The sequence below is a fragment of the Anticarsia gemmatalis genome, chromosome 1 (assembly GCF_050436995.1).
Source record: "Anticarsia gemmatalis isolate Benzon Research Colony breed Stoneville strain chromosome 1, ilAntGemm2 primary, whole genome shotgun sequence".
Taxonomy (NCBI): Eukaryota; Metazoa; Arthropoda; class Insecta; order Lepidoptera; family Erebidae; genus Anticarsia; species Anticarsia gemmatalis.
In genome coordinates, this window is record NC_134745.1 from 30,030 (window position 1) to 44,805 (window position 14,776).

The 14,776-nt window shown below is 46.9% G+C and overlaps 4 protein-coding genes across 4 annotated transcripts; 2 read left to right on the forward strand and 2 right to left on the reverse strand.

Annotated features, from left to right (window-relative positions):
- Positions 1-20: 20 nt before the first annotated feature.
- LOC142976123 (uncharacterized) lies at positions 21-2,600 on the reverse strand. Its single transcript, XM_076119400.1, has 3 exons — positions 2,401-2,600; positions 2,135-2,319; positions 21-572 (listed from the first exon to the last, which is right to left on the reverse strand). The coding sequence occupies exons 1-3, from the start codon at positions 2,483-2,485 to the stop codon at positions 21-23; spliced, it is 822 nt and encodes a 273-aa protein (XP_075975515.1). The 5' UTR covers positions 2,486-2,600.
- A 261-nt stretch (positions 2,601-2,861) lies between these two features.
- On the forward strand, positions 2,862-6,698 carry LOC142984049 (leucine carboxyl methyltransferase 1). Its single transcript, XM_076131394.1, has 3 exons — positions 2,862-3,251; positions 3,735-3,918; positions 4,011-6,698. The coding sequence occupies exons 1-3, from the start codon at positions 3,033-3,035 to the stop codon at positions 4,562-4,564; spliced, it is 957 nt and encodes a 318-aa protein (XP_075987509.1). The 5' UTR covers positions 2,862-3,032; the 3' UTR covers positions 4,565-6,698.
- A 386-nt stretch (positions 6,699-7,084) lies between these two features.
- On the reverse strand, positions 7,085-10,580 carry IntS9 (integrator complex subunit 9). The gene is made up of 5 exons (XM_076131278.1): positions 10,070-10,580; positions 9,794-9,985; positions 8,187-9,050; positions 7,898-8,111; positions 7,085-7,826 (listed from the first exon to the last, which is right to left on the reverse strand). Exons 1-5 carry the CDS (start codon positions 10,076-10,078, stop codon positions 7,180-7,182), a joined length of 1,926 nt encoding a protein of 641 aa, XP_075987393.1. The 5' UTR covers positions 10,079-10,580; the 3' UTR covers positions 7,085-7,179.
- A 2,648-nt stretch (positions 10,581-13,228) lies between these two features.
- LOC142984116 (cytochrome b5-like) lies at positions 13,229-14,275 on the forward strand. The gene has a single exon (XM_076131531.1). It carries the CDS (start codon positions 13,517-13,519, stop codon positions 13,901-13,903), a length of 387 nt encoding a protein of 128 aa, XP_075987646.1. The 5' UTR covers positions 13,229-13,516; the 3' UTR covers positions 13,904-14,275.
- Positions 14,276-14,776: the final 501 nt, after the last annotated feature.

The window sequence follows — 14,776 nt, forward strand, 5'->3', positions numbered from 1 at the left end:
GTCGGGGCGCGTGGGGCGCGTCAGGGCGCGTCGGGGTCCACGCCGAGCGCGCGGCAGAAGGCGGCCAGCAGGTGCTCGGCGCGGTCCAGGCGCGCCTCGCGCGGCACGTCCGGCGGCACGTCGCGGCCGCGCGGCTCGCCCGCCAGCGCCGCCAGCGCCGCCGCGAACGCCTCGGCGCGCTCCACGGCCCGCGACTCCTCCGCCTCCTCCCGCTCCCCGTCCTCCGCGCCCTCCCCGTCCTCCGCGCCCGCCCCGCCCTCCTCGTCCGACGAGTCGCTCGCGGGCGGCGGCGGCGCGGGCCCGCGGTCCGTGCGCACGAGGTTGGGCCACACGTGCGCGTGCAGCGCGGCGCGCGCCCGGCGCGGGCCCGCCTCGGCGGCGAAGGGCCCGGGCGGCGCGGGCGCGTGCTCGCGGCGCGCCACGAGCTCGGCCCGGCGCGCGCCGCGCCACGCGCCCAGCGCGGCGGCGGCGGCCGCCGAGGCGTCCACCAGCAGCACGCGCACGGCGGCGCGACGCCACGCGCCTTGCGCCGCGCCCGCGCGCTTCTCCGCCCGACTCTGCCCGTGACCTAGCTGCGGGGAGTCCACGTAACGTTAAGTAGTGGAGTACACCGCTCGCTAGATATTTTACTGAACGCGCACAGGGGATCGAAAATTGGCAGTAGAGGACGTAGGATCTCGAGGTCTTAAGTGTTATTTTTTTTTGCTGGAAATGACTTCTGTGGTTCATTATTGCTCTATAAAATGTCATATATGAAGTAATTGTGTGCACAAATCGAAGAGTTATATTTTTTTTGTGAAATATTTGTATGGAGCTAACATGAAAAATGAAGATATCTCTGGAATCGCCAGTTTGGCCGTTATATCCGTGTCCGTCAAAATGGCGGGTGGAAAGTCATGAAATCGAATGAAACGTGCTCTATTATTTTGTAGTGTTTTGGTAGTATTTAGTAGCTAAGCAAAAATATTTAGTAGTATTACCAATACGATATGAAACGAGAAACAAAATCCGCCGCCAAGCTGATGTCTGGTTGGCGGGTGGTAATTGAACGGCGTGAAATGCTTTACATTTTTATATGTCAGATTTTAGTAGTCTATTGGTAGGTAAATAAAATAACATTAATCTTATCTACGTGCTAATAGTTTACAAATTAAAGGCATCACACACACTACATCGAGTACGCCTACGCATATTATCACAGCAATGTTACTTACGAGTGTCATTGTTATTAGTCTGGAGGAGTATTTTTTATAATTTATGTTACCGTTGTTTTACACTAATAAAAAACGAATATATTAAATTATATAATAATGTTAAATAAAAAAAATAGTACCTACATTGAATGAACGAGCTTTAAATTTGAAATCTCTTATACACCTGTTAAGTAAACATTGCTGTGATAATATGCGTAGGCGTACTCGATGTAGTGTGTGTGATGCCTTTAATTTGTAAACTATTAGCACGTAGATAAGATTAATGTTATTTTATTTACCTACCAATAGACTACTAAAATCTGACATATAAAAATGTAAAGCATTTCACGCCGTTCAATTACCACCCGCCAACCAGACATCAGCTTGGCGGCGGATTTTGTTTTTCGTTTCATATCGTATTGGTAATACTACTAAATATTTTTGCTTAGCTACTAAATACTACCAAAACACTACAAAATAATAAAGCACGTTTCATTCGATTTCATGACTTTCCACCCGCCATTTTGACGGACACGTTATATCCTTGCACACTGATATAATACTATTTAATAGTGAATTTTTGACATACTTTATATTGTGGCTTTATACAGTTATGCACTTCTTCGTTTTGAAAATAAATATTACACAATTCTAACATTCATCCCCTATTTTACACCCTTAGGGGATGACTTTCCATAAATACTGAAACCCCCAAAAATAAACGATTTTACCACCTAGGGATGGATTACTATAAATTCTTTTTTTAGGGGCAAAGTACAATTCTAACATCATAAAATGCAAGACTCTAGGTCCAGGTCTAGAGTTCTATTGTTATGAGGCTTAATTTATTTTCAGAATGGATTGATTAAATTTTCTTTCTCTATTAAAATTCAAGGCTCTTGGTTGTATTGCTTCGATTAAGAACAGTGATCGACAATTACCTCTTCCTCCGCGACGTGAATGATATGAGCTTCTACAGTTTCGGGGTTCAAATCGAGCTGCTTGTCATCGGTGAGCGCGTGAACTCTAACGTCAGCGGTATAATACTTGTTAGTGAGCCTCCACACTCGATCTGCCGACTGGTTTTCTTTACTGTATTCATTCGTGACATCGTTGTCTATCAGTTCTGAAATAAGGATTTGATAAAAGCAATACTGCCCAAATAACAAAGCCGAACATCCTTTTCCAATATCAAAAATTTGCGAACCTGTTATAATTTCAGCTGCTACAGATTCATTTAAAGCGCTTACTAAAAGAACTGGTAGCGCCTCTAGTGTAGGCATATTTCTCATAATAGCGTGTGATTACTTTTAGGAAAATTATTAACTATTAAGGTAATCACATAATTAAACACAACACAAACATTGACAGATGTAATATTGACAAGCCAGTGAAGTTGTAACGCGATGACGTTCGACGTTCAGTCGAAAAACGACGTGACGTTTCGTTTGTTCGATTTGTCAACAATGGCTACTAATTATCATTATTCTTGCGCTACAATAATTACTTTATTTCTGATTTTGATTTCAACAATGCGCCTATAACAAGAAATATTCAAATAGTTCTAATATCTAGGTAGATAAATATTTTTAACTGCAGGTTTCCAACTATCTCGGAAAACGTGTGGTCTATGGACTCTATGGATAAGTCAGAGACAGTCGAAGTCGACAGACATTATATAAAATTATCTGTCAATACTGTCATCATCAGATTATGATGATAGATACATAAATATTTTGGTTTAATTTTGGTTCTTAGCAGTAAACGATAATAAAGTGAGTTGGAAACTTGGTAATGTTTTGGGAAGTAGCTATCTGCGATTGAAGTGCCGGTTTAATAATGGATAACATCAAGTCATGGACGGCCGAAGACGAGGCCATTATCGCTACCAATACGGATGCGACAGAGTGCAAGCGGTGCGCAGTAGAGCTGGGCTATTGGAAGGATGACTACATCAGTTACTTCGTACGCCACGTTGACCGCAAGGCGCCCGAGATCAACCGTGGCTACTACGCAAGAGTCCGGGCCATGGAGTTGTTTATTCACCAGTTCTTAGAGGTTAGCCTGGTCCTTACAGTTACGCATCGGCGGTTTAATCCAAAAATCTGAATTAATATAAAAAAATTCCTGGCTAACAGTTAAATGACGTGCATTGATTATCGTTATCACAGAAATCGCTCCTTTCTTTTTTTACTCTGTCCATTTGACTGTAATAATACCTATGTTATGTACTATTATTTTATAACTGCACGTTTGGCGCAGTGGTTTAAGCGGTCACCTCGCCGCAAGAACTGTAGCGCCGCGTGTGGTGGGTTCGAATCCTACCCGGGACAAATCTTTGTGTGATGAGCACGAGTATTTGTTCTGAGCCTGGTTGTTAATTTATCTATATAAGTATATATTTAGAAGTATATAAGTATGTCTATCAGTTATTTGGTTACCATAGTACAAGCTCTGCTTAGTTTGGAATCAAATGACCGTGTGTGAGTTGTCCATTAATATTTATAATATTTATTTATTATTTTATGTGTTTGTTTTCAGCGGTGCGGTACCAAGTGCCAAATCATCAATCTAGGTTGTGGTTACGATACACTGTACTGGCGCCTCAAGGACACCACTCAGGCGGTAGGAAACTTCATCGAACTAGATTTCCCCGCCGTCACCACTAAGAAGTGCCACATTATCAAGAGGAACAAGCAGCTACTGCAGAAGATATCTAATGAAGGTATACTTACCTCACAGACTAACATGAAATGTGTATGGTTATTGAAAGTTTTAGTTAATTCAGTGTACTGCAATGAACCGCTGGGTCCGCAGACGGCGAGGTGATGATCCGCGAGGGCGACCTGCACTCGGACGGCTACCACCTGCTGGGCTGCGACCTGCGCTGCCTGGCCGAGGTGCGGCGCAAGCTGGCGGCGGCGGGCGCGGACGGCCGCGTGCCGGCGCTGCTGCTGGCCGAGTGCGTGCTGGTGTACCTGCGGCCCGACGCCGCCGACGCGCTGCTGCGCCACCTGGCCGCCACGTTCCCGCGCTGCGCGCTGCTGCAGTACGAGCAGTGCAACCTGGCCGACAAGTTCGGCGAGGTCATGGTGCGCAACCTGGCGGCGCGCGGCTGCGTGCTGGCGGGCGAGCGCCTGTGCCGCGAGCCGGCCGCGCAGGCCGAGCGCCTGCTGGCGCTGGGCTTCGAGCACGCGCGCTCGTGGGACATGGAGACCGTGTGGCGCTCGCTGCCCGAGGACGAGCGCGCGCGCACCGAGGCCCGGGAGATGCTGGACGAGCGCGAGCTGCTGCTGCAGCTCAACACGCACTACGCGCTCACCGTGGCGTCGCGCGGCGACATGTTCGCCGACATCGATCTCAACGCGTAGACGCCTCGACGCCGACGTTTCCGTTCTTTCTTCGTCGTTTTGGATTTGTTTCATGCATTCGGCGCAGCGTAGGGTGCGATCGTCTCGACTTCGGACCCCTTCGATCCGAACGTTCCGAGCGCGGCGAGTCGTGAGCGACGTCGCGCTCGCCGGCGCCGGCTTCAAAAATTGCGATCCGGGTTTTATCCGTTTTCTTACACCGTTATATGCACCGTTGACTCGAAAGAGTGAGAGTTCGACGAGACTTATGATTAACATAAGTCTCGTCGAACTCTCACCCTATAATATAATTATTAAAGTATGTAGCGACGATTTAACTCGACATTCGTTATTCGTTTATTATAAAAAATTATGGTTATTATTCTTTTTTTTACATGGAACCATAACTATCTTGATATTTTATTAAACACTTTTTTTTTATTACATATAGAAAATCGGTTTCAGTGTAGTGACTGTCGTGGTGTGTCCTCGTGGCGTGTGTGTTCTAGTACTGTTGTGCACTTGCCATCGCTGTACTGGGGCTGCACCGCAATAAGTAAGTTCATCTACTCGCCATTTTGTCTTACGCATTAAAGCTCCATCGAACATTTGTGGCATGTTAATTAAATTACAAAAACTACAGGTGCACAGTGTCTGTCACTTTTTATGAATAGCTAATATTGTTAACACATAGTTCTTCATACATTATATATGTATATAACATGCTTAGATCCACAGGAGTGAGTGCCATTTATACATGGCCATGAGTGATCCTAGTGTCAAATCTCTCGTTACATCATCTCTTTCGTGAGTACATATATTTAAGTTTACAAATGTGACAGTGTGACTGTGTGCTGCTGACTGTACATATTCAACAGACTAATTTAAAGTTAGTCATGTCATCAATGTTAAATGGCTTAGTACCAGATTATATCATTGTATAACTTGTTCATCTTACTATTTATAGTCATTGACGTTTTTTTTTCTAATAAATCGGTGTTCTAATATTCTTGCTTAATAAATTATTGTGCACTGTCTTCAAACGAGTCAACGTACGTAATATTGACCGCACGGAATAACAAACACAAGAAATACGAAAAGGAATAAACGACCATTACAAATAACCAGCCATATTTCAATGACATTAAAGTCGTATTTTGCACTAATACTTTGTGATTTGTGTTGGAAATCTATCTACGTGCTTTTAGTGTCATCTATTAGGATAGTACTAGGGTATGCTTCTCTGCGATTACTTTATATGGCAGGCTCGACACGCCCACGTGCCCCTTCCTCTTGTGTTAGTTATTCCGTGATGGACCGCATCCTCATTTAAGATAAATTGTACATTATTATTTATGTTATCCGTCCTCTGTGAAAAGTACATTTTCTTTTCTAAATTGATGCTGTTCTGGAAGTGACAAAATTTTATTGTTTGTGATTTATTATAATTGTTTATGGTTACGTAAGAGTTGCGGAACTATGTTAGTGTTGATAGGTAGTGTCGATCCAGCGATCCCTAACTCGAGGAACGCACGTGTAGTCTGTATGCACCTGCGCCTATCTTCCGTATTACCTTAAAATATATCACTTGATATAGATCTCATATAATGGAGATCGTATAATACAGTTTTTATAAAGTACTTACCATACTATATTTATAGCTCTCGTACAGAGTGATCGATGTCTTTGTCGCATGTATGTAGATGTATTTTTAAATATTTTAAATATTCCGAATAATAGGTAATTATTATGATCCCATGTGTGTAAATTATATAATATCAAACTGTCAACGTTGCACTGTTTTAATGTGTGGCGATAGGTCACCTAATTCGGGAATTCTGTAAACAATCAGCGTCTGCAGTCTACTACACTAACACTAATGACATATCAAGTCCATCATAAGGCGCCAGAGAGCGAGGCAGCCGGCTAGCGTGTGACACTGCGTGCGCTGTATAACTACCAGTACTGTCCAGTACACAGTACACAGTACGCAAGGTACAGTGCAATGTGCGCACTCGCGCTCACACCGAGGCTGCCGAATAATGTTCAGTAAGCGCCTAACGATAATATCCATCGGGTTACTTAGTCGGTTCTTATTACCTACGATAAAGTAAGTGTTAAATATTTATTTATGCTATAAACATTGTATAATGTACGGTGTCGTTTTATTTCTTTATCCTATTCCTACAGTCAATGTAGGTAAACGTAAGTAATATTTCACCTACGGTTGTAACACACCATAGAAATTGTCAGGCAGGCAGATGTACATAATATGTAAACTATTAGAGTATGTAGTTTGCGTCGGGTCTCAATGTATAATATTCTTTGGGTGGGGTATATGTTATTTTCAATGAATAACCGAATGGTCTAAGAATGCATCTCAATACCAAGGTGTTACTTTCTCTTTTAAAATTTGTCAAAATAAGTATTCTCAACCGAACGAAATCTTAAAGTTTTCAATAAATTGTAAAAAGCACAGAAAAAGAATTTGCATTTATACCGTAGACGCTAGCTAAAAATAAATCAATTAAGAAATCGCAATCGTTTAGGTAAGTATTTCACAATTTATTAGAACTTTTAAAAAAGGTACGAGTCAAATCTTAATTTTAGGAAAAACTTAAATAACTTCAGCTACGCTACACGTGCGGCAGGCACGCGGCGATGGCGCGGCGCAGCGCCTGGCGCACGTCGGCGCTGCCCTGGCAGAACACGTGCGTGGCGTGGCGCTCCACGTGCAGCAGCGTGTCGTGGCGCGGCAGGTGCACGATGCAGCCGTCGCCGCCGCGCTCCACGCGCGCCTCGCCCACGCCCTCGCGCGCCAGCTCGCGCACCAGCGCCTCCACGTCCGGCGCGCCCAGCTCCAGGCGCGGCGCCGCGCGGCCCGCCGGCGGCTCGTCCAGCGACACGCGCCGGTCGCGCACGCGCAGCGACGCCGCCAGCGGCGCCGCGCGCAGCCCCGCGCGCAGCTCGCGCGGCGCCAGGCGGGCGGCCAGCGCGCCGCTCAGCGTGGCGCGCGCCAGACCGCGGCGCTGGCCCACGCGCCGCGCCGCGCCGCGCCGCACCACCACGGTGGGCACGTCGGCGCCGATGCCGGGCCGCGCGGCGCCCGCGCCCGCCGGCGCCGCCGCGTACTGCTCGGGCAGCGCGAGCTCCCGCGGCCGCAGCTCGCGCACGAGCTTGTTCGCCTGCGAGTAGTTGAGCGACGTGTCGATCGGGCAGTGGAACGCCTTCATGCTGAGCGGCTGGAACGGCGCCAGCGCGTCCGCGTACGGGAAGTCCGGCTCTGCGACAGAGATCGACGGTGAGTGCGAGCCGAGGTCGGGAGGGCGGGACGAGAGGGGACCGCGTACCGACCGGTGAAGATGATCGCGTGCGCCGGGTTGTTCGCCCACAGCTCGACGAGGTGCACGGCGGCGCCGAAGCGCAGGCTCGGGTGGCCCGCGAACACGACGCAGGGCTGGCGGAAGTCGGACAGCGCGTCGTCGTGCAGCGAGCGCGCGTGCTTGAGGCGGCCGCCGCGGACGAGCGCCGCGTGCGGGAACGGCTCCTCGGGCAGGTATACGCGCGCCTACACACGACGGGCGAGGGGTTAGCGCTCGCGCCGGACGGAACGCGACGTTCCGTCCGGCGCGGCCGCACGCACCTGTTTCCCGACGGAGACCCACTCGGCGAGGATGTTGCTGTAGGCGAGCGACGAGTCGGCCACGGGCGATACGACGTACAGCGGCACGTGGGCCAGCCCGGCGCCGTCCAGGTGCGCCGACAGACACTCGAGCAGGTCGTAGAGCACCCCGCTCGGGTACACGGGGCACAGCACGGAGCCGCCCGCCCGCAGCGTCACCGTGGCGTGCACGCACAGGTCGCCCAGCATGTGGTCGGGGTTGTGCGCGGGCGTCTGCGTCAGCGCCGCCAGCACCAGCAGGTCGGCGCCGCGCAGCGCCGCCTGGTTGATGGGGCGCGGGTGCGTGGTGAGCGTGCTGGAGCCGCTCACGTACGCCACCTTCTCGTGCGCCGAGCGCAGCACCCAGTTGGCGGAGCCGAGGCAGAAGCCCGAGCTGACGGCCGTGGCGTCGAGCGCGCCGTACAGGTCCACGCGCTCGTCGTAGCCCACGACGCGCACGCGCGCGAGCGCCCGCGCGATGTGGGCGGGCGCGAACAGACGGCGCCAGGAGCGCGGCCGCAGCGCCAGCGCCAGCGGCGCGGGCAGCACGTGCAGCAGCTCCTTCCAGCGCCGCGCCGCGCCGGCCGCGCCCGCCGCGCCGCCCGCGCCCGACACCCACTCGGCCAGCTCCTCCAGGTAGAAGCGCCCGATCTGCAGCGTCGGCTCCGTGGCGTACACCTGCCCCTTGAAGCCTGTGTCCTCGGTGATGAACGGCAGCGCCATCATGCACGTGTAGTTCGAGATGAGAATCACGTCGAGCTGCGAGAAATCCACCACCTTGTCCAACGGAGGACAGAACTCTGGGATGCTGTCCACAAACACGCGGCCGCAGCACTCTTTCAATTCCTGCAGGAATGTGTTAAACGTTAAAGTGACGGCTATCTACTACTACCTACAAATATTTTCGTATGCCACATTCAGCATTAGAGAATCAAACATTTTTGGAAGTGGCAAAGAAGCCTCAATAAATAATATACTTACTCATTTATATTAACTTAGCCTTTCTTCTTGCCAATGCTTATTTTTTTTTGAACCCAATTACTCTCCCACTGCATGGCCAGGGTTTCCTCCCAAACGAGGGGGAGGTGTTAGGCCTTGAGTCCACCATGCTGGCCAAGTGCGGGTTGGGGACTTTGCACTTAGTGAATGATAAATTGAGGTAAAAAGCAGACACACACTTTACTTATAACTAGCTACCATTATATTATTATGTTAGATATAAAATTTCCATGTCACAATGTTAGTTACCGTACTCTTTCGAAACGGCTTGACTGATTCTTGCAAGCAAAATTGGCCAACATTTTTTTTTTCATACCCATAAGTGGTAAGTAATAGCCAAGTGGTATAATTTCTAAATCTCCCGCAAATGGTCACAGGTTCGAACCCGAGGCAACACACCAGTGATGAGGGTTGCTTACAACAATTTTTTTTTTGGCAAAACTATATTTTCAGTGTCAGCTAGTATATATTATTATATACAAGTTAACTTATCCACAACGTAACATAACTGAAGCCCATTTATTTAAAAATATAGTATAAACATTATGAATAAAGAAACTGAAAAATGAACGAAAATATTATGAACTGACTCCTTCAAGTAGTGGATCGTTGAGGTGTGGCGGTGTATAATTGGGTAAGGAGGCGAGGCGCGTGCTCGGCACGGGCGGCAGCGGCAGGAAGTTGAGCACCGAGTGCGCCGACAGCCCGCAGTCCAGCATGATCAGCAGCTCCTTGAACGACAGCACGAAGCACGGCTTCGCTGCGTCGCTGCTCAGACAGTACTGCAACAAATGCGGCACACATACAACACCACTGTTAAACAATTTGTACATTCAAATATGTTTTAATACAAAAGCATTACTTACTAGCTTCATGTTTTGTTTGTGTTATTCCTTGACCTAACCTACAATGTTTATATTGTCATCTTGTGGAATATTGTTTGTCTTTAAACGTACGTCTTTCAAAGGCCTTTTTTGGGGATGAGTAGTAAATGAAAAGTAAATATATTATTATTTTCAGAACAATATACTGATAGCGATAAATAGCAAGTAAAGTATGTAAACAACACCAATACAGTACGAACTGACAACTGGCAGACAAGTCACTGACAATCGAGTTGTCAAAATTACAACTGACAAATTTGACACAAGCGACGACACAGATAATAATAAAACAGTTGCGTGTAATTCGAACCGACCGACTGCAAGGTCCTTCTCTCTCGGGTGCATAACTGCTCACGGTTGCCGTCTACAGCCCACTGGCGTGCTTACGACCTTAAATCAACTTCAGAGTGGTTGCTTCACAATGACAATTGCTTTAGATAGTTAATTCTAGCAAAATCAATCATTATTTTAGGTTTCACAGCACTTTCAGAAATGAATAAATGTTTGAATATTACCTAAGAATCTTCAAACTTGTATAACTCCGTTCAAAGCGATCCTACCGGTTTCGTGCCATACTAACTATTGCTTCAAATGGCTAGCTCTAACGATACATGCCACTTTTTTCTGTTGGCCGGCACTTTGAAAAAAGGCCCAAAATGGATGATCTCCTTTAACAAATATTACTGATATTGTATTCCTACGATCTTACCTTAAGGTATTCATTCATTTATAATACACTAGCTGACCCGCGCAACTTCGCTTGTGACACATAAGAGAGAATGGGTCAAAATTTTCCCCGTTTCTGAAACATTTTTTACTGGTACTCTGCTCCTATTGGTAGTAGCGTGATATTCTTCCTCGATAAATGGGCTATCTAACACTGAAAGAATGTTTCAAATCGGACCAGTAGTTCCTGAGATTAGCGCGTGCAAACAAACAAACAATCAAATAAACAAACTCTTCAGCTTTATAATATTATATTATATATTATTATTAGTATAGATATACTTAATTATTACATAATATTTAAGTTTTATTTTTTTTCTAGACCGAGCGGAATGAATTACCTATATTATCACATTTACTTAGTTTTCTGCCGCGTATGACATATAATTTTATAGGGTACCTACTTAGGTATAATACCTATAACTCAAAAGGTTTTTGGGAAGTTGAGACCACGAGATTTTTACCTACCGAACATATTTTCTAGTACCTACCTAAGTACTTATATTGTCTTAAGTAGTTCCAAATAAAGATTTTTTTGTTTTTACTCTTTGTGTGGTAGGTTCTCCTACATTAAAGGTTGAACTTAATTAGGCTCCCCCCAATTACATAAGGCTATCATTGAAAATATTACATACACGTCTACACTACACCACCATTTTTGATTTTAATATTAAGGGCTTAAACATAAAGGGCTTGCTTAAAATCGGTTAATTTAAAATGAAATGGTATGTAACTAATGAGCGTATTTTAGTGTTAGCAGTATGAGAAAGGATTTTTGCGGAAATGAGATATTCCTGTCTTTCGAGTCCGATGTCTCCAAAGTAATGCATTTAAATAGCAAGCTTTCGTAGGGCGGCAGTTACATTAAGTGCGGAGCGGACGCTACACCCCCCCACCCCCAAGCACTCGGCTCGTGCCTCTCTTGAGTCTCTATAGCTTTATTTTATGAATAAAATATATTTAGGTATGGGAATTTACGGAAACATGCATCAAATAATACTGAATATGAATAAGCATAAGTAATAGGTACCTACCTACCTCCCTATTTAATATAATAAACATGCAAGCGAAATATTCAATAGTTATAACCATAACTATTGAAACAATAGTGCAAATGAAATGCAGACAGTAGGCATTATTGCAGACAATTTTTGGCAACGATAGTGTCTATTCACCGCATGTCTTTGCCGGACGCCGTTCCATATTTCAAGAATTCAAACTCTTCTCCTCGTTCCTAATTTTAGTCAATTTAAATAAAATAAACATATTTTTCTTTCAATGTTAGGTGTTTCGGATTGAATGCTGATAAAAAATTTTAAATATGCAATGATCACAGAACATTCTGGCTGTTTGAAATACAAACATGCAGATAGATATATATATGGTTAATCAAAGACAATCATTTGTAAATTTATCCGAGGTAAGTGTATGATTTAAATACCTACCTACATTGTTAAAGTTAATTGTTATACAAAACTAGCTGACCCGCGCAACTTTGCTTGCGTCACATAAGAGAGAATGGGTCATAAATATCCCCGTTTTTGTAACATTTTTCGTTACTGCTCCGCTCCTGATGGCCGCAGCCTATAGCCTTCCTCGGTAAATGGGCTGTCTACCACTGAAATAATTTTTCAAATCGGACCAGTAGCACAGAATAATAAGTTGCCAGTAGTTTCTGAAATTAGCGCGTTCAAACAAACAAACTCTTCAGCTTTATAATATTAGTATAGATGTACAATATTGTTATGTCACGTAGGTACCTACAGATATTTATTGTTGGGTGCCTAGCTTTTCTCACACATGTACCTATATATTCTTCATGTTTCAGGTACAACTAAAGGTTAGTTAAACAATTTACGTTCAAGAAGTTTTAGTTTAGAGTAAGATTTAGTTGAATCGCCATCGACGAACTAATTAAATTATCGACAGCGATGCATTAACAGAGTCGTATTCATCGTTGTGGTAAGGGTTGTCATCAGTACATTTCAATGAGTTTAAGTAGATATTGTAAGTTATATAGATGTCTAGGTTTTGTAAGTAATGTTATCCGGGTTATTGTAAGTAGGTACTCTATGACAACAATAAAGAAGACATCCTGTTAAAGTCGATTCTGCTGAACTGTGTATTGCGTGAACCAAACCATCAAAGCCAAGAGACAGAAAACTTCCTAACAGATCCGTGTCAAGTACTAGGTCTAAAGATTATCTGCATGTAAGATCAGAATTAGGTACCTAAATCATAATTATCATAACATTAAATTGTGCTTCAAACCAATTTCACGAACATGTCTACTTATCGTAGTAACGAGTGTGAATATTTATAGGTAACCGATATTTATGAGGAGGTGCCGAATTATTCAAACGGAATACATTAAAGTAAAGGCACGTTGGTGGTACATCAAATTAATTAGCATAAGGAAGGTAGCAGTCGTGAGTGTGGCGAGTAAGTGTACGTAGCGCTCATCGCGCAGTGCCGCAGAGTTCGCCACAGTCGCCACCACACGCTCGTCGGCAGTCGGCCAGGCACAGAGTCACAAGGTACCCGCGACGTACGTCTACGTTTAGTGTGTCTGTGTGTCAGTCGGTCAAGTGGCCGCCGAAGGACAGGCGCGACCCCCGGCCGGCGCACGCGTCGCACCCCGAGCTCGGCCGACCCCGCGCGACAGTTCCCGAGCAGCCGCCGCGAGAAGTGCCCGCGCGCAACATGTCCACCGCTAAGTACACGCGCAAGGAGCTGGAGGTGCACAACCACCGGAACAACGCGGTCATCATCATCGACAACGTGGTGTACGACGTGAGCGAGTTCCTCGACGACCACCCCGGCGGCGTGGAGGTGCTGCTCGACAACGCCGGCAAGGACGCCTCGCAATGCTTCCACGAGGTGGGCCACAGCGAGATCGCGCTCGAGTGGCGCCAGAAGTTCGTCATCGGCGAGGTCGTGGACGAGGACAAGTGGGAGGTGGTGAGCCGCGAGAGCGCGGCGCTGGAGCCGGCGGAGCCGCTGACGCTGGGCGGCGTGGTGAGCGTGTGGGGGCCGCCCGTCGTGCTGGCGCTGCTCGCCGTGCTGTTCTACGCGTATCTGTTCCCGTAGTGCGTAGTGGGACGCTCGTCGAGCCGGGGACTAGCTCTGTGCGAGCGAACGGCCATTGCTCATTTTGTGTTCTACCCGCTGCGGGAACTTGCGACTGTGAATTGGGTATTTTAAAGAGTGGATTATTAGGTTAGGCAGGGATTTTGTGTGATAACCGGGGCATCGACGGACGGTCGAGATGAAGTGGCATCCGAGAGTCGTCCCCTCAGCGCGGAGTGCTCCGATGGGTGCTAAGGTGGGTAGTACGGCGGTGGGACAGACCGCTCATCGCGCCACCTCCGACCACGTCTAGTGTAATACTTGAAAACATATCATGTCAATAAGATAGCTCTCTAGTTTTACGGAATAAAGGTTGTGTTTTTGACTACGTGATGAGCTTCGTATTATTTCTTAGCGTTTCCAAAAGGGATTGTCTTAATTGAGATGAGTGCGTCAATAATGAGATGACAGGCGAGGAGGCGAGGAGGCGAGCAGGTGTAGTGAGTGCTGGGGGGTGGGCAGGTGCGGGCGGGCGGCGCGGCGCGGCGGCGCGGCGGTGCGCGTGCGCAGATACTGCTCCAGGCTCAAGGTGATCCGCTCCTCTCACGTCGTTAAAATACCATTACGCACAGCAGTGTACGCGCCCCCGCACCCCCTCACCCCCTCACCCCCGCACCTCGTCGCCGGCTACATACTATACACTACGTGATATTTATTGAATCTACCTACCTACTTACTTATTTAAATTCACTGATGTAAAAACTATTTTATTGTAATTCTCGAAACGGCCAACAATGACGAGCATAATTGAACGCTTTTAATCGTCATGACGTTACGCATTTATTAGGTGTAGAGTGCGTAGAGCAATTAGAGCACGCTGAGTAGTGTGTACTG

Bases quoted from the DNA above. Each gene is read 5' to 3' on its own strand.
- LOC142984049 (XM_076131394.1), top strand. From the start codon at position 3,033: ATGGATAACATCAAGTCATGGACGGCCGAAGACGAGGCCATTATCGCT. The intron at 3,252-3,734 runs GTTAGCCTGGTC...GTTTGTTTTCAG, and splicing joins TTATTCACCAGTTCTTAGAG to CGGTGCGGTACCAAGTGCCA. The intron at 3,919-4,010 runs GTATACTTACCT...CTGGGTCCGCAG, and splicing joins GCAGAAGATATCTAATGAAG to ACGGCGAGGTGATGATCCGC.
- LOC142976123 (XM_076119400.1), bottom strand. From the start codon at position 2,485: ATGAGAAATATGCCTACACTAGAGGCGCTACCAGTTCTTTTAGTAAGC. The intron at 2,320-2,400 runs GTTCGCAAATTT...TCCTTATTTCAG, and splicing joins AGCAGCTGAAATTATAACAG to AACTGATAGACAACGATGTC. The intron at 573-2,134 runs GTAATTGTCGAT...GACTCCCCGCAG, and splicing joins TTCACGTCGCGGAGGAAGAG to CTAGGTCACGGGCAGAGTCG.
- LOC142984116 (XM_076131531.1), top strand. From the start codon at position 13,517: ATGTCCACCGCTAAGTACACGCGCAAGGAGCTGGAGGTGCACAACCAC.
- IntS9 (XM_076131278.1), bottom strand. The intron at 9,051-9,793 runs GTCAGTTCATAA...ACATTCCTGCAG, and splicing joins ACGATCCACTACTTGAAGGA to GAATTGAAAGAGTGCTGCGG. The intron at 8,112-8,186 runs GTGCGTGCGGCC...CGTCGTGTGTAG, and splicing joins GGGTCTCCGTCGGGAAACAG to GCGCGCGTATACCTGCCCGA.